General features: G+C 38.6%; 1 protein-coding gene across 2 annotated transcripts in view; it reads right to left on the reverse strand.

Moving 5' to 3' along the window:
- Window positions 1-777: 777 nt before the first annotated feature.
- The window catches only part of FAM185A (family with sequence similarity 185 member A), an 83,775-nt gene continuing 56,608 nt past the window's right edge, over window positions 778-27,944 (reverse strand). The window contains exon 8 of one of the 2 annotated variants that reach the window (XM_070369667.1): window positions 778-2,639. In XM_070369667.1, the coding sequence (XP_070225768.1) occupies window positions 2,527-2,639 (113 nt within the window). In that variant the 3' untranslated portion in view covers window positions 778-2,526. Of the gene's footprint in view, window positions 2,640-8,691; window positions 9,814-27,944 lie in introns of those variants that run through there. The other variant, XM_005895265.3, reaches the window with a different exon arrangement.

Below are 27,944 nucleotides of genomic sequence, written 5' to 3' on the forward strand. Positions count from 1 at the left end.
TAATAGGGGATGCAAAGTCAGAAAACCAGGGTTTCTTTCCTGCAAATTTATCGTATACAAATGGTTTAGGTGATTTACATCATCTTCTGGCCAGAAGGCCTATTAACATTTTATGGCTCTTGACAAGGACTTATCAACAAAGACTTATTTTCTCTAAGAGTAATTATTTTAAGGTTTGGCGCCATCTTCCGAAGATAAAATTGCATTCCTATAGGGCGAATGTGTAACGGGTTTACAACAAAGGAAAGAATTTATTACCTTAAGGGTCTAAAGTTACTAACACCAAGGCCACTACTTATTTTTTCTACATACCAACTATATTAATTAATACACATTCAAGGATACAATTCAGGGATGTGAAAACTTGACAACAAGCATTGGCTCATCAATGAAATCTTTTACTAGTTTTATTCTGACAGTTTCTAACTCTCTGAGAGGCTCTAAGCTATTTGAATATCTTAAGCTTCCCATGCCTCTCGAGGCTGGGAGACTGTAAACAATCGTATGCATAGCTGTAGGAGTCCGGGCAAACTTGTCAGGCGAGTTAGAGAGCCATCTGAGGGGTTTGGATTTAAACACTCCTAATTGCCCAGGAACTTTATTAATTGAGCTGTAAGTTAACTCTTTGACAGAGAGAGAGATGGTGGTGGGGACAGCCCCAGTAAATCAGAGGTGAGAGCACAAAGCAATAAAGTAGGCAGACTCTGGTTTTTGGGGAAGATGCTTGAGAATATCCGGGGGACTCGAGGCTCGATTCCGCCTTTGTGTATGCGAACGTCCTTCCTCATGACCTTTGTCACGAGTGGAATGTCTCTCGCCGGCTCCCGACAGTTGGATTTGATTTGACAATATTTTGTTGAGTGTTTTCACATCAATATTCATCAGTTATAATGGCCTATAATTTGTATATGTGTATAATTATCTTTGTTAGTTTTGATCTTATGGTGATTTCTGGCCATGTAGAATGAGTTCTGCAGTGTTCTTTCCTCTGCAATTTTTTGGAATAGTTTAAGAAGTGTAAATGCTAACTAGTCTCTAAATGTTTGGTAGGATTCATCTGTGAAGCCATCTGGTCATCGACTTTTTGTTTGCTGGGAATTTTTTGTCACTAATTCAATTTCATTACTTATAATTGATCTGTTCATATTTTCTGAGTCAGTCTTGGGAGTCTACTATTGATTCCTTTTAGCATACATTTTTAGGATTTGCCTATTTCTTCAATGTTGTCCACTTTGTTGACATATAGTTGTTTGCAGTAGTCTCTTATGGTCCTTTGTATTCCAGTAGAATCAGTTGTAAATTCTCCTTTTTCATTTCTGACTTTATTGATTTGGATCTTTTTTTTCTTGATGAATCTGGCTAATGGTTTATCAATTCAGATTATCTTTTCAAAGAACAAGCTCTTAGCTTCACTGATCTTTTCTATTGTATTTTTTAAGAGTCTATTTCATTCATTTCTGCTCTGATTTTTATGATTTCTTCCCTTTGACTAATTTTGGGTTTTGTTTGTTTTTTTCCAAGACAGGAAAGTTTTCAGCTATTATGTCTTCAATTATGTTCTTAGCCTCTTTCTCTCTATTCTGTGGGGATCCTAAAATGCAAATAAAAATGAGCTTGACGTCTCAGAAGTCTCTTAAAATGTCCTCATTTCTATTCATTGTTTTCTCTTCAGCATAACTGATTTCCACTACTGTTTTCCAGCTTCAGATCCATTCCTCTGTATTATTTAGTCTACTACTGATTGATTTTAGTGTATTTTTCATTTCAGTTATTATATTTTTCATCTATGCTTGGTTGTTCTTTTTTTCTTTGTTAAAAACTTCTAACTTAGTCTGTGCAGCCATTCTTTCCCTAAGTTCTTTGGCCATTTTTATGATGACATCTTAAACTCTTTCTTGGTTAGATTTCATATCTCCTACTTCACTTAGTTCTTCTTCTGGGGTTTTTATCTCAATCCTTTGTTTGGAAACATGGTCCTCTGTTGCCTCATTTTGCCTAACTAGCTGTTTTTGTTTTTTATGTATCTGACATGTTGGTTATGTTTTCCAATCATGAAGAAGTGATCTTCTGTGTTCCAGCAGTGCACTCTCATCAAAAGCTATACGCCTTAGGAGTTCCCCCTATAAGGGCATGGGTCTGTTTTGGCAGACTGACTGTGTAGGTGGTCTGGTAAGCTTGGTTGGCCCCTGATCTGTTTGGTTGCCAGGTGCTTCCTTGTGCAGAAGCTGCTGGCCATTGGTTGATGGAACCAGGTAATGAGGTGGTTGACTGTAGAGGCCTTGGGGCTAGTGCTAGGTAGTGTCAGCATCCAGGAGATCCCAGGACAAACAGGTATTTTTTAAAGTCAGTAAGTTTGTGGTAATTTGTTACGAAAGAAAACTAACAGCAAAGTACAAATTTTGAAAAGATTTCTCCAAGACATTCCAGTTTGTTGTTTTAAACATTTGTATGAACACAGGTATTTGCTTTTTTGTAGTCATAGATCTACTAGTCGTTGTTAAAAATTAGGAATATAATTCAAGTCATTCAGTCTTGCAGCTTCAGGGACTGAAACCAGCTTTGGCTTCTAAAACGTACAGTTCCTTTTGGGGCATCAGCCTTAATCCATTTTTCATGTTTGCTTGTTTGATTCAGGAATCCTGAAACACAAAATTGCATAAAGTTATATCCTGATTGACAAGAGCAATACTGACTACATATATCCTAACAATATATCTCTAAAACTAAAAAACATTTCAAAAAGCAAAAATCTTGGTAAAGATAGCCTGAACTGGAAGAGTTGCAAAGAGGTTAGTTACCTGGGCTTGTTCTCTCCTTTTTTTCCTCAAAACAACATGGAAAGAGAAACTACTCTGTTTTTTATTTATTCATTTTTGTATGCAGGTTTTAAAAAGAGCTTTATTTAAGTATAACTGACTAAATAATGCATATATTTAAAGTATGTAATAAGCTTTTACATATGAAAAGTCTGAAGAACCATCCTCAAGAGGTTTGACAGAAAACAACAAAATTCTGTAAAGTAATTATCCTTCGAAAAAAAAAATGAACATATCCACCACTCCCAAAAGTTTCCTTGTGTCCCTTTGTAATATTTCTCTCCTGCCCTGCTATGCCTGTCCTATCTGCACCTCTTCTAATCTCTCAACAATTACTAATCTATTTTGTGTCACTATGAATTAGTTGCATTTTCTAAGATTGTAAAAAATAGAATCATGCAATATGTACCCTATGTAGTCTTTTAAAAAATATCTAGGTTCTTTCAGCATAATTATTTTGAGGTTTGTTCACATTGTAGCATGTTTCAGGTGGTTTCCTTACACACATGCTGATCCATACTTTGCTAAATAGTCATGGGCACCCTGTTTAACCCGGCTCACTCTGGAACTTTCTCTTGTTAACTTTAGCAGCCCTTATCTCTTCCATGTGGTGAATCTGTTGGGCTCTGCCTGTGTTACCCCTCTCCCTGCCCTACAGCCTGGAAACTCTCAAGCTAATGGGCTATGGCAATCATTGTGCTCACCTGTTTTTTTTTTTTTTGCCATCTCTAGTCTGCTGCTGCTGCTGCTGCTGCTGCTGCTGCTGCTGCTGCTAAGTCGCTTCAGTCGTGTCCTACTCTGTGCGACCCCATAGACGGCAGCCCACCAGGTTCCCCCGTCCCTGGGATTCTCCAGGCAAGAACACTGGAGTGGGTTGCCATCTCCTTCTCCAATGCATGAAAGTGAAAAGTGAAAGTGAAGTCGCTCAGTTGTGTCTGACTCTTTAGTGACCCCATGGACTGCAGCCCACCAGGCTTCTCTGTCCATGGGATTTTCTAGGCAAGAGTACTGGAGTGGAGTGCCATTGTCTTCTCCGTCTCTAGTCTTCTAGTTGTCTTTTTTCTTTCAATCAAGGTAGTTAAGGTGTTATACCTCTGCCCACTGCAATTCTGGACTTAAGAAACCAGTCAAATCTGAACTGAGGAATATTGTGAATACACTGTCTGAATTCATATACATTTTCCGTGTTGAATCCAAGCACACAAATCAAGGAAACAAACTCTCTTCTCTACTACAGTTTTCTCCTTCCTTAGTATATATGATGTTCCCACCTGCTGAAAAGGTACTTTGTACCATCCAGTCTTTGTGTCAAGACTTTGTATCTTTCTTTGATACAAACCCTCTGAATTCTTGCCTCTCCCCTTTGATCTGAGCCATAATCTTGTCTGTTTCTTTACTGCATCTTTCACAAAAAGACAGTTGAGTATTCAATGACTTCCTCTGAGATTTTTCCTTCCATTTCTTTTGCTGTATTTCCAGTATCATCATATCCCAATTTCTCATCAAACTGCTTAAAATCTTTCTCATTGAACTGGTGAATCTTTGTGTTAGAGGCTTCTCTTTTTCCTCTAACCTTCATTATTAAGGGATTCACAATTTTGTCAACTTTAATCTCTTCATCTTTTGTGCCTGTACTACATTTAATAGATCATGATTTCAAGGTATCTATAACCAACAGTTTTTCTATAGTATAAATTTCTTTTTCTAGTAATTAAAACAAACATTGAGGAAAGAACTGGTAATTCTGAATCAGTTCAGTTCAGTTGCTCAGTCATGTCCGACTCTTTGTAACCCCATGGACTGCAGCATGCCAGGCTTCCCTATCCATCACCATCTCCCGGAGGTTGCTCAAACTCATGTCCTTGAGTTGGTGATGCTATCCAACCATCTCAACCTCTGTCATCCCCTTCTCCTCCTGCCTTCAATCTTGCCCAGCATCAGGGTATTTCCCAGTGAGTCAGTTCTTCACATCAGGTGGCCAAAGTATTAAAACTTCAGCTTCAACATCAGTCCTTCCAATGAATATTCAGGACTGATTTCCTTTAGGATTGACTGATTTATCTCCTTGCAGTCCAAGGGACTTTCAAGAGTCTTCTCCAACACCACAGTACAAAAGCATCAATTCTTTGGTAATTCTGAATACCAATTGTTAAAACAACCAGGAATAATTAGAACTATTATTTTTTTACATATTTTAGCAACAATAGTAAAGTGTCAAAAATAGTAAGGGTTTCCCAAATACTTAAGATCTTTTGTTGTTCAGTCGCTCAGTCATGTCTGACTCTTTGTGACCCCATGGACTGCAGCAAGCCCGTTTTCCCTGTTCTTCACCATCTCCCAGAGTTTGCTCAAACTCATGGCCATTGAGTCAGTGATGCCATCAAACCGCTCTCATTGTCTGTCATCCCCTTCTCCCTTTCATAAGCAAACAACTCATGACTGGGGAGGTAAAATCTTTAAAAAGTAAGACCTTTACCTCCCAATCATGAGTTGCTTTGCTTATGGAAAAGAGAAGCAAATCTACCTATTTCCTTCTGCAGCAATAGAGACCATGCACAGTGCTATTACTACTAACAAACTGAACACACAAGTGATTATAGCTTATGAAAAATACTCACAAGCAAGACAGTTTATAAAGTTCCATTTAGTTTGCTGGAAAAGAGCTTTCTCTTGCCAATAAGTAATTTACTAAAAGGAATGACTGCACTGAACTGAACTGATGGTGTTAAGAGAACATTCTAATTTTATTCTTTTACATGTATCTGACCAGTTTTCCCAGGACCACTTATTGAAAAGATTGTTTGTTTTTTTCCTATTATATATTCTTGCCTACTTTGTCACAGATTAATTGACCGTAAGTGCATGGGTTTATTTCTTGGCTCTCTGTTCTGTTCCACTGATCTACACCCTTGTTTTTGTGCCAATTCCAAGCTGTTTTGATTACTCTAGCTTTTTAGTACAGTCTGAAGTCAGAGCATGTGATTCTTCCAGCTTCCTTCTTTCTGAAGATCATTTAGTTATTTAGGGTCTTCTGTGTTTCCATACAAATTTTAGAAATACTTAATTATGTGAAAAAATGCCCTTGGTATTTTGATAGAGATTGCATTGAATCTGTAGCCTGCCTGGTTAGTATGGTCATTTTATAAAATTAATTTTTTCCAGTCAATGAACATGGCATATCTTTTTCCACCTGTTTGAATCACCTTCAATTTCTTTCATCAGTGTCTTATAGTTTTCCAAATGCAAACCTTTTACCTCTTTAGGTAAGTTTATTCTTAAGTATTTTATTATATTTGATGAGATGGTAAATGGGATTATTTCCTTAATTTCTCTGATAGTTCATTGTTAGTGTGCAAATACCAGCTTTCTCTGTATTAATTTTGTATCCTGCAACTTTACAAATTTAGTGATAAAGCTCTAGTAGTTTTGTCAGTGTCATCTTTAGGATTTTCTGTGTACAGTATATCATCTGCAAACAGTGACTGTTTCACTTCTTCCTTTCAATCTGGATTCCATTTATTCCTTTTTTTTTTTGACTACTACGTGGCAAGAAATTCCAAAACTATGTTGAATAGAACTGGCAAGAGTGGGCATCCTTGTCTTGTTCCTGATCTTAGAGTAAATGCTTTCAGCTTTTAACCACTAAGTATGATGTTTGCACTGATTTGTCATATATGGTCTTTATTATGCTGAGGTATGTTCCCTCTAGGCCCATTTTCTAGAGCATTTTTAAACATAAATGCATGCTGAACTTTGTCAAAACCTTTTCCTCCATCTATGGAGATGAGCATGTGGTTTTTATTATTCAGTGTGTTAATATGGTGTATCACATTGATTTGTATATACTGAGAAATTCTTGCATCCCTGAGATAAATCCCACTTGATCACCATGTATGATCCTTTTGATATATTGTTGGATGCCGAGGACCAGCCCCGGCTGATCCAGGGTATTCGAAGGGGAGACGGAGTCGGCGACTATTTACATATTTATCAAAGATATAAAGAGTAACAGAATGAGGATAGCTCAGTAGGAAAATTCAGTGGAGAAAAGAGGCTGAGCAACTTGGTTTTATCACGGGAGACCAATAAAACTTCAAGACAAGAAGTTTGCACCACTTACGTAGGCATAGGCGTCCTTCCATTCTCCCGAAGGAGAGGAGACACTGAGGCCTCCCCAGTCGGATCTTAGAAGCCCAGGCATAATTAGTAAGCATGGTGGGTTCCGCGCTCCAGATGGAGACTCAGCTGGAAGTTAAAGGGAAGAATGACATGGGGAGACCAAGCTCTGGTGAGCAAGGCCCGTAGCTTTATTTTCAACAGGGGCTTTTATACCCAAGTTACACATAGAGGATAATAGGGGATGCAAAGTCAGAAAACCAGGGTTTCTTTCCTGCAAATTTATCGTATACAAATGGTTTAGGTGATTTACATCATCTTCTGGCCAGAAGGCCTATTAACATTTTATGGCTCTTGACAAGGACTTATCAACAAAGACTTATTTTCTCTAAGAGTAATTATTTTAAGGTTTGGCGCCATCTTCCGAAGATAAAATTGCATTCCTATAGGGCGAATGTGTAACGGGTTTACAACAAAGGAAAGAATTTATTACCTTAAGGGTCTAAAGTTACTAACACCAAGGCCACTACTTATTTTTTCTACATACCAACTATATTAATTAATACACATTCAAGGATACAATTCAGGGATGTGAAAACTTGACAACAAGCATTGGCTCATCAATGAAATCTTTTACTAGTTTTATTCTGACAGTTTCTAACTCTCTGAGAGGCTCTAAGCTATTTGAATATCTTAAGCTTCCCATGCCTCTCGAGGCTGGGAGACTGTAAACAATCGTATGCATAGCTGTAGGAGTCCGGGCAAACTTGTCAGGCGAGTTAGAGAGCCATCTGAGGGGTTTGGATTTAAACACTCCTAATTGCCCAGGAACTTTATTAATTGGAGCTGTAAGTTAACTCTTTGACAGAGAGAGTGAGATGGTGGTGGGGGACAGCCCCCAGTAAATCAGAGGTGAGAGCACAAAGCAATAAAGTAGGCAGACTCTGGTTTTTGGGGGAAGATGCTTGAGAATATCCGGGGGGACTCCCGAGGCTCGATTCCGCCTTTGTGTATGCCGAGCGTCCTTCCTCATGACCTTTGTCACGAGTGGAATGTCTCTCGCCGGCTCCCGACAGTTGGATTTGATTTGACAATATTTTGTTGAGTGTTTTCACATCAATATTCATCAGTTATAATGGCCTATAATTTGTATATGTGTATAATTATCTTTGTTAGTTTTGATCTTATGGTGATTTCTGGCCATGTAGAATGAGTTCTGCAGTGTTCTTTCCTCTGCAATTTTTTGGAATAGTTTAAGAAGTGTAAATGCTAACTAGTCTCTAAATGTTTGGTAGGATTCATCTGTGAAGCCATCTGGTCATCGACTTTTTGTTTGCTGGGAATTTTTTGTCACTAATTCAATTTCATTACTTATAATTGATCTGTTCATATTTTCTGAGTCAGTCTTGGGAGTCTACTATTGATTCCTTTTAGCATACATTTTTAGGATTTGCCTATTTCTTCAATGTTGTCCACTTTGTTGACATATAGTTGTTTGCAGTAGTCTCTTATGGTCCTTTGTATTCCAGTAGAATCAGTTGTAAATTCTCCTTTTTCATTTCTGACTTTATTGATTTGGATCTTTTTTTTCTTGATGAATCTGGCTAATGGTTTATCAATTCAGATTATCTTTTCAAAGAACAAGCTCTTAGCTTCACTGATCTTTTCTATTGTATTTTTAAGAGTCTATTTCATTCATTTCTGCTCTGATTTTTATGATTTCTTCCTTTGACTAATTTTGGGTTTTGTTTGTTTTTTTTTCAAGACAGGAAAGTTTTCAGCTATTATGTCTTCAATTATGTTCTTAGCCTCTTTCTCTCTATTCTGTGGGGATCCTAAAATGCAAATAAAAATGAGCTTGACGTCTCAGAAGTCTCTTAAAATGTCCTCATTTCTATTCATTGTTTTCTCTTCAGCATAACTGATTTCCACTACTGTTTTCCAGCTTCAGATCCATTCCTCTGTATTATTTAGTCTACTACTGATTGATTTTAGTGTATTTTTCATTTCAGTTATTATATTTTTTCATCTATGCTTGGTTGTTCTTTTTTTCTTTGTTAAAAACTTCTAACTTAGTCTGTGCAGCCATTCTTTCCCTAAGTTCTTTGGCCATTTTTATGATGACATCTTAAACTCTTTCTTGGTTAGATTTCATATCTCCTACTTCACTTAGTTCTTCTTCTGGGGTTTTTATCTCAATCCTTTGTTTGGAACATGGTCCTCTGTTGCCTCATTTTGCCTAACTAGCTGTTTTTGTTTTTTATGTATCTGACATGTTGGTTATGTTTTCCAATCATGAAGAAGTGATCTTCTGTGTTCCAGCAGTGCACTCTCATCAAAAGCTATACGCCTTAGGAGTTCCCCCTATAAGGGCATGGGTCTGTTTTGGCAGACTGACTGTGTAGGTGGTCTGGTAAGCTTGGTTGGCCCCTGATCTGTTTGGTTGCCAGGTGCTTCCTTGTGCAGAAGCTGCTGGCCATTGGTTGATGGAACCAGGTAATGAGGTGGTTGACTGTAGAGGCCTTGGGGCTAGTGCTAGGTAGTGTCAGCATCCAGGAGATCCCAGGACAAACAGGTATTTTTTAAAGTCAGTAAGTTTGTGGTAATTTGTTCTGAAAGAAAACTAACAGCAAAGTACAAATTTTGAAAAGATTTCTCAAGACATTCCAGTTTGTTGTTTTAAACATTTGTATGAACACAGGTATTTGCTTTTTTGTAGTCATAGATCTACTAGTCGTTGTTAAAAATTAGGAATATAATTCAAGTCATTCAGTCTTGCAGCTTCAGGGACTGAAACCAGCTTTGGCTTCTAAAACGTACAGTTCCTTTTGGGGCATCAGCCTTAATCCATTTTCATGTTTGCTTGTTTGATTCAGGAATCCTGAAACACAAAATTGCATAAAGTTATATCCTGATTGACAAGAGCAATACTGACTACATATATCCTAACAATATATCTCTAAAACTAAAAAACATTTCAAAAAGCAAAAATCTTGGTAAAGATAGCCTGAACTGGAAGAGTTGCAAAGAGGTTAGTTACCTGGGCTTGTTCTCTCCTTTTTTTCCTCAAAACAACATGGAAAGAGAAACTACTCTGTTTTTTATTTATTCATTTTTGTATGCAGGTTTTAAAAAGAGCTTTATTTAAGTATAACTGACTAAATAATGCATATATTTAAAGTATGTAATAAGCTTTTACATATGAAAAGTCTGAAGAACCATCCTCAAGAGGTTTGACAGAAAACAACAAAATTCTGTAAAGTAATTATCCTTCGAAAAAAAAAATGAACATATCCACCACTCCCAAAAGTTTCCTTGTGTCCCTTTGTAATATTTCTCTCCTGCCCTGCTATGCCTGTCCTATCTGCACCTCTTCTAATCTCTCAACAATTACTAATCTATTTTGTGTCACTATGAATTAGTTGCATTTTCTAAGATTGTAAAAAATAGAATCATGCAATATGTACCCTATGTAGTCTTTTAAAAAATATCTAGGTTCTTTCAGCATAATTATTTTGAGGTTTGTTCACATTGTAGCATGTTTCAGGTGGTTTCCTTACACACATGCTGATCCATACTTTGCTAAATAGTCATGGGCACCCTGTTTAACCCGGCTCACTCTGGAACTTTCTCTTGTTAACTTTAGCAGCCCTTATCTCTTCCATGTGGTGAATCTGTTGGGCTCTGCCTGTGTTACCCCTCTCCCTGCCCTACAGCCTGGAAACTCTCAAGCTAATGGGCTATGGCAATCATTGTGCTCACCTGTTTTTTTTTTTTTTGCCATCTCTAGTCTGCTGCTGCTGCTGCTGCTGCTGCTGCTGCTGCTGCTGCTAAGTCGCTTCAGTCGTGTCCTACTCTGTGCGACCCCATAGACGGCAGCCCACCAGGTTCCCCCGTCCCTGGGATTCTCCAGGCAAGAACACTGGAGTGGGTTGCCATCTCCTTCTCCAATGCATGAAAGTGAAAAGTGAAAGTGAAGTCGCTCAGTTGTGTCTGACTCTTTAGTGACCCCATGGACTGCAGCCCACCAGGCTTCTCTGTCCATGGGATTTTCTAGGCAAGAGTACTGGAGTGGAGTGCCATTGTCTTCTCCGTCTCTAGTCTTCTAGTTGTCTTTTTTCTTTCAATCAAGGTAGTTAAGGTGTTATACCTCTGGCGTTCCACTGCAATTCTGGACTTAAGAAACCAGTCAAATCTGAACTGAGGAATATTGTGAATACACTGTCTGAATTCATATACATTTTCCGTGTTGAATCCAAGCACACAAATCAAGGAAACAAACTCTCTTCTCTACTACAGTTTTCTCCTTCCTTAGTATATATGATGTTCCCACCTGCTGAAAAGGTACTTTGTACCATCCAGTCTTTGTGTCAAGACTTTGTATCTTTCTTTGATACAAACCCTCTGAATTCTTGCCTCTCCCCTTTGATCTGAGCCATAATCTTGTCTGTTTCTTTACTGCATCTTTCACAAAAGACAGTTGAGTATTCAATGACTTCCTCTGGAGATTTTTCCTTCCATTTCTTTTGCTGTATTTCCAGTATCATCATATCCCAATTTCTCATCAAACTGCTTAAAATCTTTCTCATTGAACTGGTGAATCTTTGTGTTAGAGGCTTCTCTTTTTCCTCTAACCTTCATTATTAAGGGATTCACAATTTTGTCAACTTTAATCTCTTCATCTTTTTGTGCCTGTACTACATTTAATAGATCATGATTTCAAGGTATCTATAACCAACAGTTTTTCTATAGTATAAATTTCTTTTTCTAGTAATTAAAACAAACATTGAGGAAAGAACTGGTAATTCTGAATCAGTTCAGTTCAGTTGCTCAGTCATGTCCGACTCTTTGTAACCCCATGGACTGCAGCATGCCAGGCTTCCCTATCCATCACCATCTCCCGGAGGTTGCTCAAACTCATGTCCTTGAGTTGGTGATGCTATCCAACCATCTCAACCTCTGTCATCCCCTTCTCCTCCTGCCTTCAATCTTGCCCAGCATCAGGGTATTTCCCAGTGAGTCAGTTCTTCACATCAGGTGGCCAAAGTATTAAAACTTCAGCTTCAACATCAGTCCTTCCAATGAATATTCAGGACTGATTTCCTTTAGGATTGACTGATTTATCTCCTTGCAGTCCAAGGGACTTTCAAGAGTCTTCTCCAACACCACAGTACAAAAGCATCAATTCTTTGGTAATTCTGAATACCAATTGTTAAAACAACCAGGAATAATTAGAACTATTATTTTTTTACATATTTTAGCAACAATAGTAAAGTGTCAAAAATAGTAAGGGTTTCCCAAATACTTAAGATCTTTTGTTGTTCAGTCGCTCAGTCATGTCTGACTCTTTGTGACCCCATGGACTGCAGCAAGCCCGTTTTCCCTGTTCTTCACCATCTCCCAGAGTTTGCTCAAACTCATGGCCATTGAGTCAGTGATGCCATCAAACCGTCTCATTGTCTGTCATCCCCTTCTCCCTTCCATAAGCAAGCAACTCATGACTGGGGAGGTAAAATCTTTTAAAAAGTAAGACCTTTTACCTCCCCAATCATGAGTTGCTTGCTTATGGAAAGAGAAGCCAAATCTACCTATTTCCTTCTGCAGCAATAGAGACCATGCACAGTGCTATTACTACTAACAAACTGAACACACAAGTGATTATAGCTTATGAAAAATACTCACAAGCAAGACAGTTTATAAAGTTCCATTTAGCTTGCTGGAAAAGAGCTTTCTCTTGCCAATAAGTAATTTACTAAAAGCTCTGAACTTTGGGTTGAATCTGTGGAGACTCTAATTTGTAAAGTTTATAAATTCCTTCCTACACAAATCTTGTAACATGGATTGGAACTTGGAGTTGCAGAAACCTTGTTCCTTTTTTAATTCCCTTTGCCAATGAAAATCAGGTAATATTTTTTGACCAATTAATGGGAAATGACTATTCTATCCCCATGTGGCTTGGCTTCCATTAATTGGGAAAAAAGTTTATTCTCAGGATGTTTTTAAACTTATGCATTTGCTCTCAAAATCTGCCATGTTCAAATTTACCCAAGTATATAAATATTCAAGTTGGACATTTATATGATTGATTTCCAAATACCTAATTGAGAGGTGTTATACATGGTGATTGCAGACATGAAATTAAAAGAAGCTTACTCCTTGGAAGGAAAGTTATGACCAACCTAGACAGCATATTGAAAAGCAGAGACATTACTTTGCCAACAAAGGTCCATCTAGTCAAGGCTATGGTTTTTCCAGTGCTCATGTATGGATGTGAGAGTTGGACTGTGAAGAAAGCTGAGCACCAAAGAATTGATGCTTTTGAACTGTGGTGTTGGAGATAACTCTTGAGAGTCCCTTGGTCTGCAAGGAGATCCAACCAGTCCATTCTAAAGGAGATCAGTCCTGGGTGTTCTTTGGAAGGACTGATGCTAAAGCTGAAAACTCTAGTACTTTGGCCACTTCATGTGAAGAGTTGACTCATTGGAAAAGACTCTGATGCTGGGAGGGATTGGGGGCAGCAGGAGAAGGGGATGACAGAGGATGAGATGGCTGGATGGCAACACCGACTCGATGGACGTGAGTCTGGGTGAACTCCGGGAGTTGGTGATGGACAGGGAGACCTGGAGTGCTGCAATTCACGGGGTCACAGTCAGACACGACTGAGCAACTGAACTGAACTGAACACATTATTTAACCCAAAATGAACCTGATCTAATCAGCATTAGCCATGGACAAAGATAGGGCTGTAAGGAGTAACTGGCAAAATTTCTGTCTCTTGTTTAAAAACAGGCTTAAGCATCTTGGCTAAGGTGAGCTTCTTCCTGCCACCCACCCCAGCACTCCCCACTCCAAGCCCTGTAACTGACTTTATTTACCTTGGGTTCAGAGGGATAATTCTGATGCTGTCTTATTAGGAACCAATTAAATTTCATTGCATCACAGTTGGAGGATTCCCTCTTTTACATTATAAACACTAATGACCACACAAAGTGGGAAGCACAATGCTAAGTATCTTAGGGAGGTTTAAACAATGTATGCTGCTGCTGCTAAGTCACTTCAGTCGTGTGCGACTCTGTGTGACCCCATAGACGGCAGCCCACCAGGCTCCCCTGTCCCTGGGATTCTCCAGGCAAGAACACTGGAGTGGGTTGCCATTTTCTTCTCCAATGCATGAAAGTGAAAAGTGAAAGCGCACTCAGTCGTGTCCGACCTTTAGCATGGACTCAGCCTACCAAGCTCCTCCGTCATGGGATTTTTCCAGGCAAGAGTACTAGAGTGGGGTGCCATTGCCTTCTCCGTAAACAATGTATAGACATGCTAATATCCTCAAAAAGCTTACCAGCTGGCTAAGAAAATAAATTATACACTTAAGAAAAAGCATGAAAATAATTACTTTGAAATCTTATTATTTTATGTATTTCACAAACAAAAGCTCTAATACAAAACACAAGCACATAGTGAATATTTTAATGTTGTCAACATTCTTAAACTGTTTACATACAGTCTTCCCTTGACCAAAGTGCAACCCAGGACATCTTAACAAATTTCTACCAGAAAGTATTTTTGAGCTAGTTTTAATGCTGCCCATCATTGTATTTTCTCTCAATTATCAGGGATAATGACAAAGTCAACAGTAGACTAGGCTTTGAGCAAATATACAATTAATCAGTTTTGCCCAAGAAATATTATTCTGTGTCTAATTCCACCAACTGTATTTCTCATCTCAGATAATGTAGCTTTCATTTCTAGAAATTCAATTTTAGTCTGGCTATTTTCACTCAGCATAATGCCTTTAGGTTCTAGCAAAGTTGTATTAATAGATTGTTCTTTTTCATTATTGAACAGTACTCCGTTGTATGGTGTGACAATTTACTGGTAGAAGTATATTTTAGTCCTTTCCAGTTTGGGGCTATTGCAAATAAAGCTATGAATATTTGTGTACAGGTTTTTATGTGAAACACTAAGCTTCATTTCTCTAAAGTAAATGCCCAGGAATGTCATATGGATCATATGGTAGTTTCACATTTAGTATTTTTTTTTAACAAAATGCCAGACTGAATTCAGGAGTGGCTATATTATTTTACACACCCAACAGCAATGCAGGAGAGACCCAATCTCTCCACATCCTTGCCAGTATTTGATATTATCAGTATTTCTTATTTTAGCCATGCTAATAGGTATGCAGTAGCATCTCATTCTGGTTTTAATTCATATCTCACGATTGACTAGCGATATCAAACATATTTTTGTGTTTTCACGTGCTATCTTAAATTTTCTATGGCTGTACTGTTTCTTAAATTTTACATTATTATACTTCTATGTGCACAAATCTTTTTTTCTTCATTATTGGGAAGAGTTCCTCAGGGTAAGATTTGGCTACAGTTCAGTCTTTCTTGAATGACCAAAATAAACATGAAAACAAAACAATTTAAAAAGAAACAAACCTAGGCATCACACACAGAATTTACATGCTCTAAGACTGGGGTCTGCACTTTGATCTCTAGTCTAGGGAGTCAGCAAATTATGGCCCACAGGCCAAATCTGGCCTGATGCCTGTTTTTATAGCCTAAGAGCTAAGTATGACTTCTACATTTTTAAAGGGTTATAAAAAACAAAAGAGAATACACAACAGAAACCATATGTAGCCTGAAAAATCTAACATTTACAATCTGTCCTTAACATGTAAAGTTTGCGGATGAATAGAAACAAAACCTGATCTTTCTTTTTTGGTAAACCTTAACAAACAAAGCTGATGTCTATCTATTACACTCCCAGGATCTTAAACTTTAACAAAATGGAGAAACAAAAATACCATAAAAGCACAAATAATCTGAAGGCAGTTTCTACATTAACTCTCTGTCAAAGTATTTTTAAGCAGCCAGCCATAAACCTATAGCATTCTTCAATGTTACCAAATTTCTTCCTCATCATTCTGAAGCACATCTACATGACTGACAAATCAGCATTTCTCCAAATGCTATAAACTGGAAGAAAACCAAAACTTGTGTGTTCTAAAAAAGTTATTCCTATGAGTCATATCAAAAGACTAGACTTTTTTTTTCTTGTTTGGAAAGAAAATATTGCCTCTAGCTCTTAAAAGTGGCATCCTGTGGGCTTAGTCTCATTTCAACCTCTTTTCCAACCAATGAATTAGTTTTCCAATAGAAATCACAATACCATTAAATATATAAGTTTCTGGCATACAAACAAGCGGAGAACTCTCTTCTGACTTAGTAGTTTATTTTGATCCCAAATGAACTTACTTTTATCATGCTTTACATTTACAATTTGACTAAAATAAAGTGAACCCAGTAATAATTAATACCACTCTCCCTACCATGCAGACAATGTCAAACAAACAATTGTTTGGCTGACAACATACTTTATTTCTAATACTCTCTAATCATTTAAATTGGGGCTCTTTTAAGACAAAAGAACTTTGTACCACATGCACTTCTGGTCTTAGAGAATGGCTTGATATACAATGGAGAGGTTTCAAATTTAAGTTGGTGAATCCAGGTTAAAACTTAACAGAGAAATCAATTTATTTCTAGAAATATCTAACCTAAGCTATTCATCACCTATCCAATTTACCATATGTATGTGCTGTGCTGTGCTTAGTAGCTCAATCGTGTCCGACTCTTAGCGACCCCATGGACTGCAGCCCACCAGGCTCCTCTAACCATGGGGATTCTCCAGGCAAGTATACTGGAGTGGGTTGCCATGCCCTTGTCATGCCAGGGGAATCTTCCCAACCCAGGGATCGAACTCAGGTCTCCCACATTGCAGGCAGATTCTTTACCATTTGAGATACCAGGGAAGCCCTACCATATATGGGTAGAGCACAAAACTTTAGAATCAAGGATCTCAAAAGGATTAGAGAATACATCCTAAAGAACACACTGTGCATAACTCTTTAGTAGGTATTTAGCTTACCTTAGAATAGCAGGTATTTATAAATCACTTTAAGAATTATACAACATACATTTATTTATCAGTGATGGCAACAACAAGGGAAACCATGGAGCAGGAAATCAAATAAAATTATAGGCTGACACATGCTAACCCTGTGGGAAGCCTGAGCCCTAGGAACTAAAGTTTACTGGTGTGGTTTCTTATAGAAATCATGCTACAGATACAATCCAGACCTCTTAGCAGCGAGGGTATTTCTGTTTCTATGCCTCACAGACTCTGTAACGAAGGCCCAGAAGAGCTGAGCTCAGCTGCCTATAATAACAACTCACATATAAAGCTGCTCATTACTTCTAAAACTGGGTTTCAGATTGGAAATCTCTACAGAAAAAACAATCTGTTTTGATTTTCAAGACCTCTTAAATTATTACATCCGGTTCATAAAAGAGATCTGTGGACTTTTGAGCACCAGTTTTGAAATCAAAATGAAGCATGAAGGTTTCTCTAAACCCAATAACTTGTTCATACAGCTCTCTCTACAAAAGACTGCTGAAATCTTTATCTGAAATCTCTCTGTATTACCACTCTCATGGGTTTAATTTAATATCAGAGACAACCTACAGATCCATTTGGGGCCCAATCTCACAGTGTATCATGTGCCACTCGCCAAAAGAAATCTGATTCTTGGGCTGTGAGCAGGAAATAAACTTTGTTCTGCAATTTGGTCCTTCCTGGTTTAGGAAACAGGGGCTAGAGTATAAGACATAATAACACAAAAAATAATTAAATGGGCTAAGGAGCTTCATAATAACAAATGAGGTAAGCATACATCTTCCTCATAGCATCCATTTACAATCATAATTTAAAATTTGATACATTTTTAAGTATAATAAAAATCTGTAAATTGTAAAGTAAAAAATATTGCTAAAAATTGCTCATTATTTGACCCTTTAGCAATTAATAATCTTCTTGCTGGTAGACAGTCTTGCCTTGATGATGATGGCTGCTGACTGATTAGGGTGGTGGTTGCTGAAGGATGGAATGGATATGGCAATTTCCTAAAATAAAATAACGATGAAGTTTGCTCTACTGACTGACTCCTCCTTTCACAATTTCTCCATAGCATGCAATACTGTTTGATACCATTTTACCCACGGTAGAACTTTCAAAATTGGAGCTAATCCTCTCAAATCTTGCTCCTGCTTTATCAATTAAATTTGTGTGATATTCTAAATCCTTTGTTATAATTTCAAGTCTGCTAGCATCTTCACCAGGACTAGATTCCACCTCAAAAATATCACTCTCTTTGCTCATTCACAGAAGCAATTCCTCAATATTATAGTTTCATCATGAAACTGCAGTAATTTAGTCATATATTTCTGTGCTCTGCTTATAATTCAAGCTTTCTTGCATTTCTACTGTATCTGTAGTTACTTCCTCTACTGAAGTCCTGAACCCCTCAGAGTCATCCATGAGGGTTGGACTCAACTTTTTCCAAACTCTTTTCACTGTTGATATTTTGACCTCTTCCTATAAAATCAAATATTCTTAATGACATCTAGACTGGTGAATCCGTTCCAGAAGGTTTTCAGTTCATTTTGCTCAGATCCATCAGAGGAATCACTATCTTTGGCAGCTAGAGCCTTATGAAATTTATTTCTTAAACAGTAAGACTTGAAAGTTGAATTTACTCCACATCAACTTGGATGTTGTATCAGCAGGCAGGAAAACAATATTAACACCATTGTATGTCTCTATCACAGCTCTTAGGTGGCCAGGTACATTGTCTCAGAAGCAATATTTTGAATTTCTTTTTTTCTTCCTGAGTAGTAGGTAGCAACAGTCGGCTTAAAATATTCAGTAAACCGTGTTGTAAACAGATGTGCAAAACAAACCCAGGATTTGCTGTTCCATTTCTAGAGTACAGGCAGAGTCAGTTAGGTTCAGTTGCTCAGTCCTGTCCGAATCTGACACCATGGACTGAAGCACGCCAGGTTTCCCTGGATAGGTTAGGTGATGGGATAGGTTTCCCTATCCATCACCAACTCCCAGAGCTTGTACAAACTCATGTCCATCAGGTTGGTAATTCCATCCAACCATCTCATCCTCTATTGTCCCCTTCTCCTACTGCCTTCAATCTTTCCCAGCATCTTTTCCATGAGTCAGTTCCTCACATGAGGGGCCAAAGTATTAGAGCTTCAGCTTCAGCATCAGTCATTTAGTAATTTACTTCCAATGAGTATTCTGGACGGATTTCCTTTAGGATGGACTGGTTGGATCTCCTTGCAGTCCAAGGGACTCTCAAGAGTCTTCTCCAACAACACAGTTCAAAAGCATCAATTCTTCAGCACTCAGCTTTCTTTATGGTCCAACTCTCACATCTGTACATGACAACTGGAAAAACCATAGCTTTGACTGAATGGACCTTTGTCGGTCAAGTAATGTCTCTGCTTTTTATTATGCTGTCTAGGCTGGTCATAGCTTTCTTCCAAGGAGCAAGTGTCTTTTAATTTCATGGCTGTAGTCACCATCTGCATTAATTTTGGAGACCCCCAAAATAAAGTCTGTCACTGTTTCCATTATTTCCCCATCTATCTGCCATGAAGAGGTAGGACAGGATGCTATGATCTTAGTTTTCTGAATGTTGAGTTTTAAGCCAATTTTTTCACTCTCCTCTTTCACATCAAGAGGCTCTTTAGTTTTTCTTTGCTTTCTGCAATAAGGGTGGTGTCATCTGCATATCTGAAGTTATTGATACTTCTCTGGCAATCTTGATTCCAGCTTGTGCTTCATCCAGCCTGGCATTTCATATGATGTACTCTGCATAGAAGTTAAATAAGCAGGGTGACAAAATACACCCTTGATGTGCTCCTTTCCCAATTTGGAACCAGTCCATTATTCGAAGTCCAGTTCTACCTATTGCTTCTTGACTTGCATACAGATTTCTCAGGAGGCAGGTAAGGTGGTCTGGTACTCATATCTCTTGAAGAATTTTCCAGTTTGTTGTGATCCACAGAGTCAAAGGTTTTAGCATATTCAATGAAGCAGAAATAGTGTTTTTCTGGAATTCTGTTGCTTTTTCTATTTTCTTTAGGCCCACTTAACTTCGCATTCCAGGATGTCTGGCTCTAGGTGACTGATCACACCATCGTGGTTATCTGGGTCACTAAGATCTTTTTTGTATGGTTCTTCTTTGTATTCTTGCCACCTCTTCTTAATATCTTCTGCTTCTGTTAAGACCATATTGTTTCCACCCTGTATTGTGCCCATCTTTGCATGAAATGTTTCCTTGGTATCTCTAATTTTCTTGAAGAGATCTCTAGTCTTTTCTGCAGAGTAGGTTGAGCATAATTCTGAAGCTGTGTAGGATTTTTGGTATGGAAAATGGACACTTTAAGTCACCAGCTGCATTGGCCCCTAATAAAGTCTTCTGAAGCTTTGAAGCCAGACATTGACTTCTCTAGCTATGAAAGTCCTAGATGGAATTTTCTTCCAATGTAAGGCTGTTTCTTCTACATTGAAAATCTATTGTTTAGTGTAGTCACATTCATTAATTACCTTAGCTAGATCTTCTGGATAACTTGCTACAGTTTGTACATTAGCATTTGCTATTTCACCTTGCACTTTTACGATGGCTTCTTTCCTTAAACCATACTCTGTTAACTTCAAAGTTTTCTTTCGTAGTTTCCTCATCCTTCTCACCCTTTGTAGAATTGGAGAGAATTAGGGATTTGCTCTGGATTAGGTTTTGGCTTAAGGGAATGTTGTGGGTGGCTTGTTCTTCTATCCAAACCACTAAAACTTTCACCATATCAACAATAAGGCTGTTTCACTTTCTAATCATTCATGTGTTCACTGAAGTACCACTTTTAGTTTCCTTCAAGAACTTTTCCTTTGCATTCATAACTTGTTTACCTGTTTAGTGCAAGAGGCCAAGTTCACATCCTATTTTGGCTTCAACATGTGCTCCTCGTTAAGCTTAATCATTTCTAGCTTTTGATTTAAAGTGAGAGATATGGAACTTCTCCTGTCACTTGAATGCTTAGGACTCTTCCTTTCACTTGGAAGTTCCTTCCTTTCACTTGAACCCTTCCTTTCACTTGAACACTTATTAGATGCCATTGCAGGGTTATTTCATTACCCTATTTCAATAATGTCTCTCAGGAAACAGGGAGATCTGAGGAGAGGGAGAGAGACAGGTGAACAGCCAATTGGTGGAGCAATCAGATGACACAGAACCTTTATCAATTAAGTTCAATGTCTCATAGGGATCATCATGGTGTCCCAGAACAATTTTAACAGTAGCATCAAAGATCACAGATCACCAAAACACATATAATAACAATTTTAAAAATTAAAATACTGCGAGAATTAACAAAGTGAGATACAGAGACACAAAGGAAGCAAATGTTCTGGAAAAAATGGCACCAATATACAAGCTCCACACAGAATTGTCACAAAACTTCAATTTGTGAAAAACACTGTACCTGTGAAGTATAATAAAGTACAATAAAATGAGGTATACCTGTATCTATGTTTTTCAACCAAAACTTATTTAAGGCTTTTTATTCACTTGTTTTGGAGAAGGCAATGGCACCCCACTCCAGTACTCTTGCCTGGACAATCCCATTGACGGAGGAGCCTGGTAGGCTACAGTCCATCGGGTCGCGAAGATTCAGATATGACCGAGTGACTTCACTTTCACTTTTCGCTATCATGCATTGAAGGAAATGGCAACCACTCCAATGTTCTTGCCTGGAGAATCCCAGGGACGGGGGAGCCTGGTGGGCTGCCGTCTATGGGGTCGCACAGAGTCAGACACGACTGAAATGACTTAGCAGTAGCAGCAGCATTCACTTGTTTGATTTAAAATAGATGATTGTGGAGTCCAGGCCACTAAACTCTTTCCCCTGAATTACTGTGATAATCTGTTAATTATCATTAACTTTTCTTTCACCCACCATTGTCCTTTCCAATATTTCCCCACTCAACATTCAGTAATCTTTCTTTTGTTGCTGTTGTGTTGGGTCTCCATTGCTGTGCAGGGGCCTTTTCTAGTTGCGGCAAGAGGGGTTACTCTTTAGTTGTGGTGCATGGGCTTATCATTACGGTGGCATCTCTTGTTGCAGAGCACGGGTTCTACAGCATGCAGACTCACTAGTTGTGATCGCATGGACTTAGCTGCCCCGCAGCATGTGCACTCTTCCCAGACGATGGTTTGAATCCATGTCCCCTGCATTGCCAGGTGGATTTTAACCACTGGACCACTAGGAAGTTCAGTGATCTTTCTAATACACAGATCAGATTATATGAACTCCAGATTGAAACCTTGCAGTGCCTTTGAAGTGCATTTGCTATAAAAGCTAAATTAGCCCTCTATGATCTGACCCCTCTTGAACTCTCCAGCCTCCTTTTATACCACTCTGCCCCTCACTCGCTATACTCTATTGAACTTGTCTTACTTCCTCAAATTCACAATGCTAGTATAATTTAGACGTGCCACTTTCATGCTCTCACGGTACCATGCACATACCTTTATTACAACATTTATTCCACTTTATTATATTCATTGGTTTGTCTATCTTGCTTCACTAGGACATAAGCTTCTCATATGTCAGAGAGACCATGCTTTATTACCTTATCTTTGCACTCCTAGTTTCTAGCAGTACCTGACTCAATAAATGTTTTTTGAGTGACTGACCAAAAAAAGGAAAATAGAGACAACAGGAGGAGGAAGAACTAGCCTAGTAAAAGATAATATCTGTTTTTACATATATTAAGTTTAAAGTGGTACCTGTTTAGTGGAATGGAAATGGGCAAGAACTTAATAAAAGATATCAGGTCTGCAAATAATGATTTTATCTAATGACAGGACTACCAGGTATTCTTAGAGGATATAATGAGATCTTTTTTAAAAGGCTGAAATGATGAGAACAAGGTTTTGAAAAGGAACTTAAACCAAGTCTAAATTTCAGAAATGCATGATTTTATGAGTTACAGAATGAAAAGTAAAAATAATATTTATAATTCAAAATTCTAACATGAAAAATAATTTGATTATGCTATCATTCAGAGCATTATTAAATAAATTTGTATTATTACTTTATATTAAGGGGCCAAAAAAGGTAACTCTATTGGTTCTTTATCAAATTCAAGATATCATATCACAAGAAATTGATTCTTACCACATTTAACCTTAAAATTTTCATCAGATTTTCTCTGTGTAACCAAGAGTCTGAGTTAATCTGAAATTGTACAGGTGTTATTTTTTACTACTGCTACACTTTTTGCTAATATTTTATGATTTTAAGACTGCCTTTTTAACTTTTATGATTTATAAAATGAATATCTAAGTCAAAAACTTGATTTTTTTTTTTTTGGTCATTAAATAAATTCCTTTACTTTTGAGGAAATAAATTCTCCCTTCCCCCAAATAATCTCTACTCTCTGCCAAGATTTAATATAGTGGCTATTAATTATTGTGAAACTTGATCTCAAGAAGACACCCCACTGCCATCATCACCACCACAAATACTTCCTTTTTCTCAAGAAATCTCATGGGTAAGCCTGCAGCATACATTCACATACACACTTTCATTTCAGTGTCCTCTGCGCTAGAGACAAGATTGTGCAGCAGAAGGACTTGAGTTCATCTCTTCTCATGAAAACACCAAAACCACAACTAACTGCTAAGCGATCATCAACAAAAGATTCAAACTTACCAAAAATAATATTCTATATCCAAAGATGGAGAAGCTACAACAAGATGGTATAAGAGAAGTTTTCACAACATAATCAAATTCCATACCTGCTGAATCGGTGACCCACAGACTGGAAAATAATTACATTACAGAGGTCCTCCCATAGGAGTGAGAGTTCTGAGCCCCACATCAGGCTCCCCAGTCTGGAGGTCTGCCATCAAGAGGAGGAGCCCCCAGAGCATTTGGCTTTGAATGCCAGCAGGGCTGCAGTACAGGAGCTCCACAGGATTTGGGAAAACACAGAAACCACTCTCAGAGAGTGCACACAGGTTTCATGTGCGCACCCAGGAAAAACCAGTGACTCCATAGAAGCCTAGGCCAGACCTACTGGTGGATTTTTAAGGGGTTCTGGTGGAGGCAGGGATCAGCTGTGGCTCACTGTGGAGGCAAGGACACTAGTGGCAGACACCCCAGTGAACAATTATCATCCGAGTGAACTCTGCCAGAGGTCAACATTTTGACACTGAGACCCAACCCCACTAAAAGCCTGCAGGCTCCAGTGCTGGGAAGCCTCAGGACAAACAACTAATGGCGGGGTTGGGTGGTGGGTAGGGGGGCTGGGGTTGGGTAGGGGCTAAGGAAACAGCCATACCCATCAGAAGACAGGTTGCATAAAGTTGTCCTGAGCCAGCTCAGTTCAGTTCAGTGCCTCAGTTGTGTCAGACTCTTTGTGACCCCATGGACTGCAGTAAGCCAGGCTTGCCTGTCCATCACCAACTCCTGGAGCTTACTTAAACTCATGTCCATCAAGTTGGTGATGCCATCCAACCATCTCATCCTCTGTCGTCCCCTATTCCTCCTGTTTTCAATGTTGCCCAGCATCAGGGTCTTTTCCTTTTTTTTTTTTTATTTTATTTTATTTAACTTTACAATATTGTATTGGTTTTGCCATATATCAAAATGAATCTGCCACAGGTATACATGTGTTCCCCATCCTGAACCCTCCTCCCTCCTCCCTCCCCATACCATCCCTCTGGGTCGTCCCAGGGCACCAACCCCAAGCATCCAGTATCATGCATCGAACCTGGACTGGTGACTTGTTTCATACATGATATTATACATATTTCAATGCCATTCTCCCAAATCATCCCACCCTCTCCCTCTCCCTCTCCCACAGAGTCCAAAAGACTGTTCTATACATCAGTGTCTCTTTTGCTGTCTTGTATACAGGGTTATTGTTACCATCTTTCTAAATTCCATATATATGTGTTAGTATACTATATTGGTGTTTTTCTTTCTGGCTTACTTCACTCTGTATAATAGGTTCCAGTTTCATCCACCTTATTAGAACTGATTCAAATGTATTCTTTTTAATGGCTGAGTAATACTCCATTGTGTATATGTACCACAGCTTTCTTATCCATTCATCTGCTGATGGACATCTAGGTTGCTTCCATGTCCTGGCTATTATAAACAGTGCTGCGATGAACATTGGGGTACACGTGTCTCTTTCCCTTCTGGTTTCCTCAGTGTGTATGCCAGCAGTGGGATTGCTGGATCATAAGGCAGTTCTATTTCCAGTTTTTTAAGGACTCTTCACACTGTTCTCCATAGTGGCTGTACTAGTTTGCATTCCCACCAACTGTGTAAGAGGGTTCCCTTTTCTCCACACCCTCTCCAGCATTTATTGCTTGTAGACTCTTGGATCGCAGCCATTCTGACTGGCGTGAAATGGTACCTCATTGTGGTTTTGATTTGCATTTCTCTGATAATGAGTGATGTTGAGCATCTTTTCATGTGTTTGTTAGCCATCTGTATGTCTTCTTTGGAGAAATGTCTATTTAGTTCTTTGGCCCATTTTTTGATTGGGTCATTTATTTTTCTGGAATTGAGCTACAGGAGTTGCTTGTATATTTTTGAGATTAGTTGTTTGTCAGTTGCTTCATTTGCTATTATTTTCTCCCATTCTGAAGGCTGTCTTTTCACCTTGCTTATAGTTTCCTTTGTTGTGCAGAAGCTTTTAAGTTTAATTAGGTCCCATTTGTTTATTTTTGCTTTTATTTCCAATATTCTGGGAGGTGGGTCATAGAGGATCCTGCTGTGATGTATGTCGGAGAGTGTTTTGCCTATGTTCTCCTCTAGGAGTTTTATAGTTTCTGGTCTTACGTTTAGATCTTTAATCCATTTTGAGTTTATTTTTGTGTATGGTGTTAGAAAGTGCTCTAGTTTCATTCTTTTACAAGTGGTTGACCAGTTTTCCCAGCACCACTTGTTAAAGAGATTGTCTTTAATCCACTGTATATTCTTGCCTCCTTTGTCAAAGATAAGGTGTCCATATGTGTGTGGATTTATCTCTGGGCTTTCTATTTTGTTCCATTGATCTATATTTCTGTCTTTGTGCCAGTACCATACTGTCTTGATGACTGTGGCTTTGTAGTAGAACCTGAAGTCAAGCAGGTTGATTCCTCCAGTTCCATTCTTCTTTCTCAAGATAGCTTTGGCTATTCGAGGTTTGTTGTATTTCCATACAAATTGTGAAATTATTTGTTCTAGCTCTGTGAAGAATACCATTGGTAGCTTGATAGGCATTGCACTGAATCTATCCAATGAGTCAGTTCTTTTTGTATCACATGGTCAAAGTATTGGAGTTTTAGATTTAGAATCACTCTTTCCAATGAATATTCAGGATTGATTTCCTTTACAATTGACTGGTTTGATCTCCTTGCACTCCAAGGGACTCTCAAGACTCTTCTCCAACACCACAGTTCAAAAGCATCAATTCTTCAGTGCTCAGCTTTCTTTATAGTCCACCATGACCACTAGAAAAACCATAGCTTTGACTAGACAGACCTTTGTTGGCAAAGCTTTGTCTCTGCTTTATTATGCTGTCTAGGTTGGTCATAGCTTTTCTTCCAAGGAGCAAGGGTCTTTTAATTTCATGGCTGCAGTCACCATCTGCAGTGATTTTGGAGCCTCCCAAAATAAAGTCTGACACTGTTTCCACTGTTTCCCCATCTATTTGCCACGAAGTGATGGGACTGGATGCCATGATCTTTCTTTTCTGAATGTTGAGTTTTAAGCCAGCTTTTTCATTCTCCTCTTTCACTTTCAACAAGAGGCTCTTTAGTTCTTCGCTTTCTGCCATAAGGGTGGTGTCATCTGCATATCTGAGGTTATTGATATTTCTGGTAATCCTGATTCCAGTTTGTGCTTCATCCAGCCCAGCATTTTGCATGATGTATTCTGCATAGAAGTTCAATAAGCAGGGTGACAACATACAATATACAGGGTGACAATATACAATGTACTCCTTTCCAAAACTGGAACCAGTCTATTTTTCCATGTCCAGTTGTAACTGTTGCTTCTTGACTGGTATACAGATTTCTCAGGAGGTAGGTCAGGTGGTCTGGTATTATCACCTCTTTAAGAATTTCCACAGTTTGTTGTGATCTACACAGTCAAAGGCTTTGGCATAGTTGATAAAGCAGAAGTAGATGTTTTTTTGGAGCTCTCTTGCTTTCTCGATGATCTAGCAGAGGTTGGCAATTTGATCTCTGGTTCCTCTGTCTTACTTTCTAAATCTAGGTTGAACCTCTGGAAGTTCATGGTTCATGTACTGTTGAAGTCTGGCTTGGAGGATTTTCAGCAATACTTTGCCAGCATATGAGATGAGTGCAATTGTGCAGTAGTTTAAACATTCTTTGGCACTGCCTTTCTTTGGGATTGGAATGAAAACTGACCTTTTCCAGTCCTGTGGCCACTGCTGAGTTTTCCAGATTTGCTGGCATATTGAGTGCAGCAGCACTTTCACAGCATCATCTTTTAGGATTTTAATTAGCTCAATTGGAATTCCATCACCTCTACTAGCTTTGTCCATAGTGATGCTTTATAAGACCCACTTGACTTTGCATTCCAGGATGTCTGGCTCTAGGTGAGTGATCACACCATTGTGGTTATCTGGGTCATGAAGATCTTTTTTGCATAGTTCTTCTGTGTATTCTTGCCACCTCTTCTTAGTATCTTCTGCTTCTGTTAGGTCCATGCCATTTCTGTCCTTTATTGTGCTCATCTGCATGAAATGTTCCCTTGGTATCCATAATTTTCTTGAAGAGATCTCTAGTCCTCCCCATTCTATTATTTTCTTCTATTTGTTTGCGTTGATCCAGGAGGAAGGCTTTCTTATCTTTCCTTGCTATTCTTTGGAACTCTGCATTCAAATGAGTATATCTTTCCTTTTCTGCTTTGCCTTTCGCTTCTCTTCTTTTCACAGCTATTTGTAAGGCCTCCTCAGGCAGCCATTTTGCTTTTTTGCATTTCTTCTTCTTGGGGATGGTCTTGATCCCTATCTCCTGTACAATGTCATGAACCTCCATCCATAGTTCATCAGGCACTCTATCAG

This window comes from Bos mutus, chromosome 4 (genome assembly GCF_027580195.1).
Source record: "Bos mutus isolate GX-2022 chromosome 4, NWIPB_WYAK_1.1, whole genome shotgun sequence".
NCBI classification, from domain to species: Eukaryota; Metazoa; Chordata; class Mammalia; order Artiodactyla; family Bovidae; genus Bos; species Bos mutus.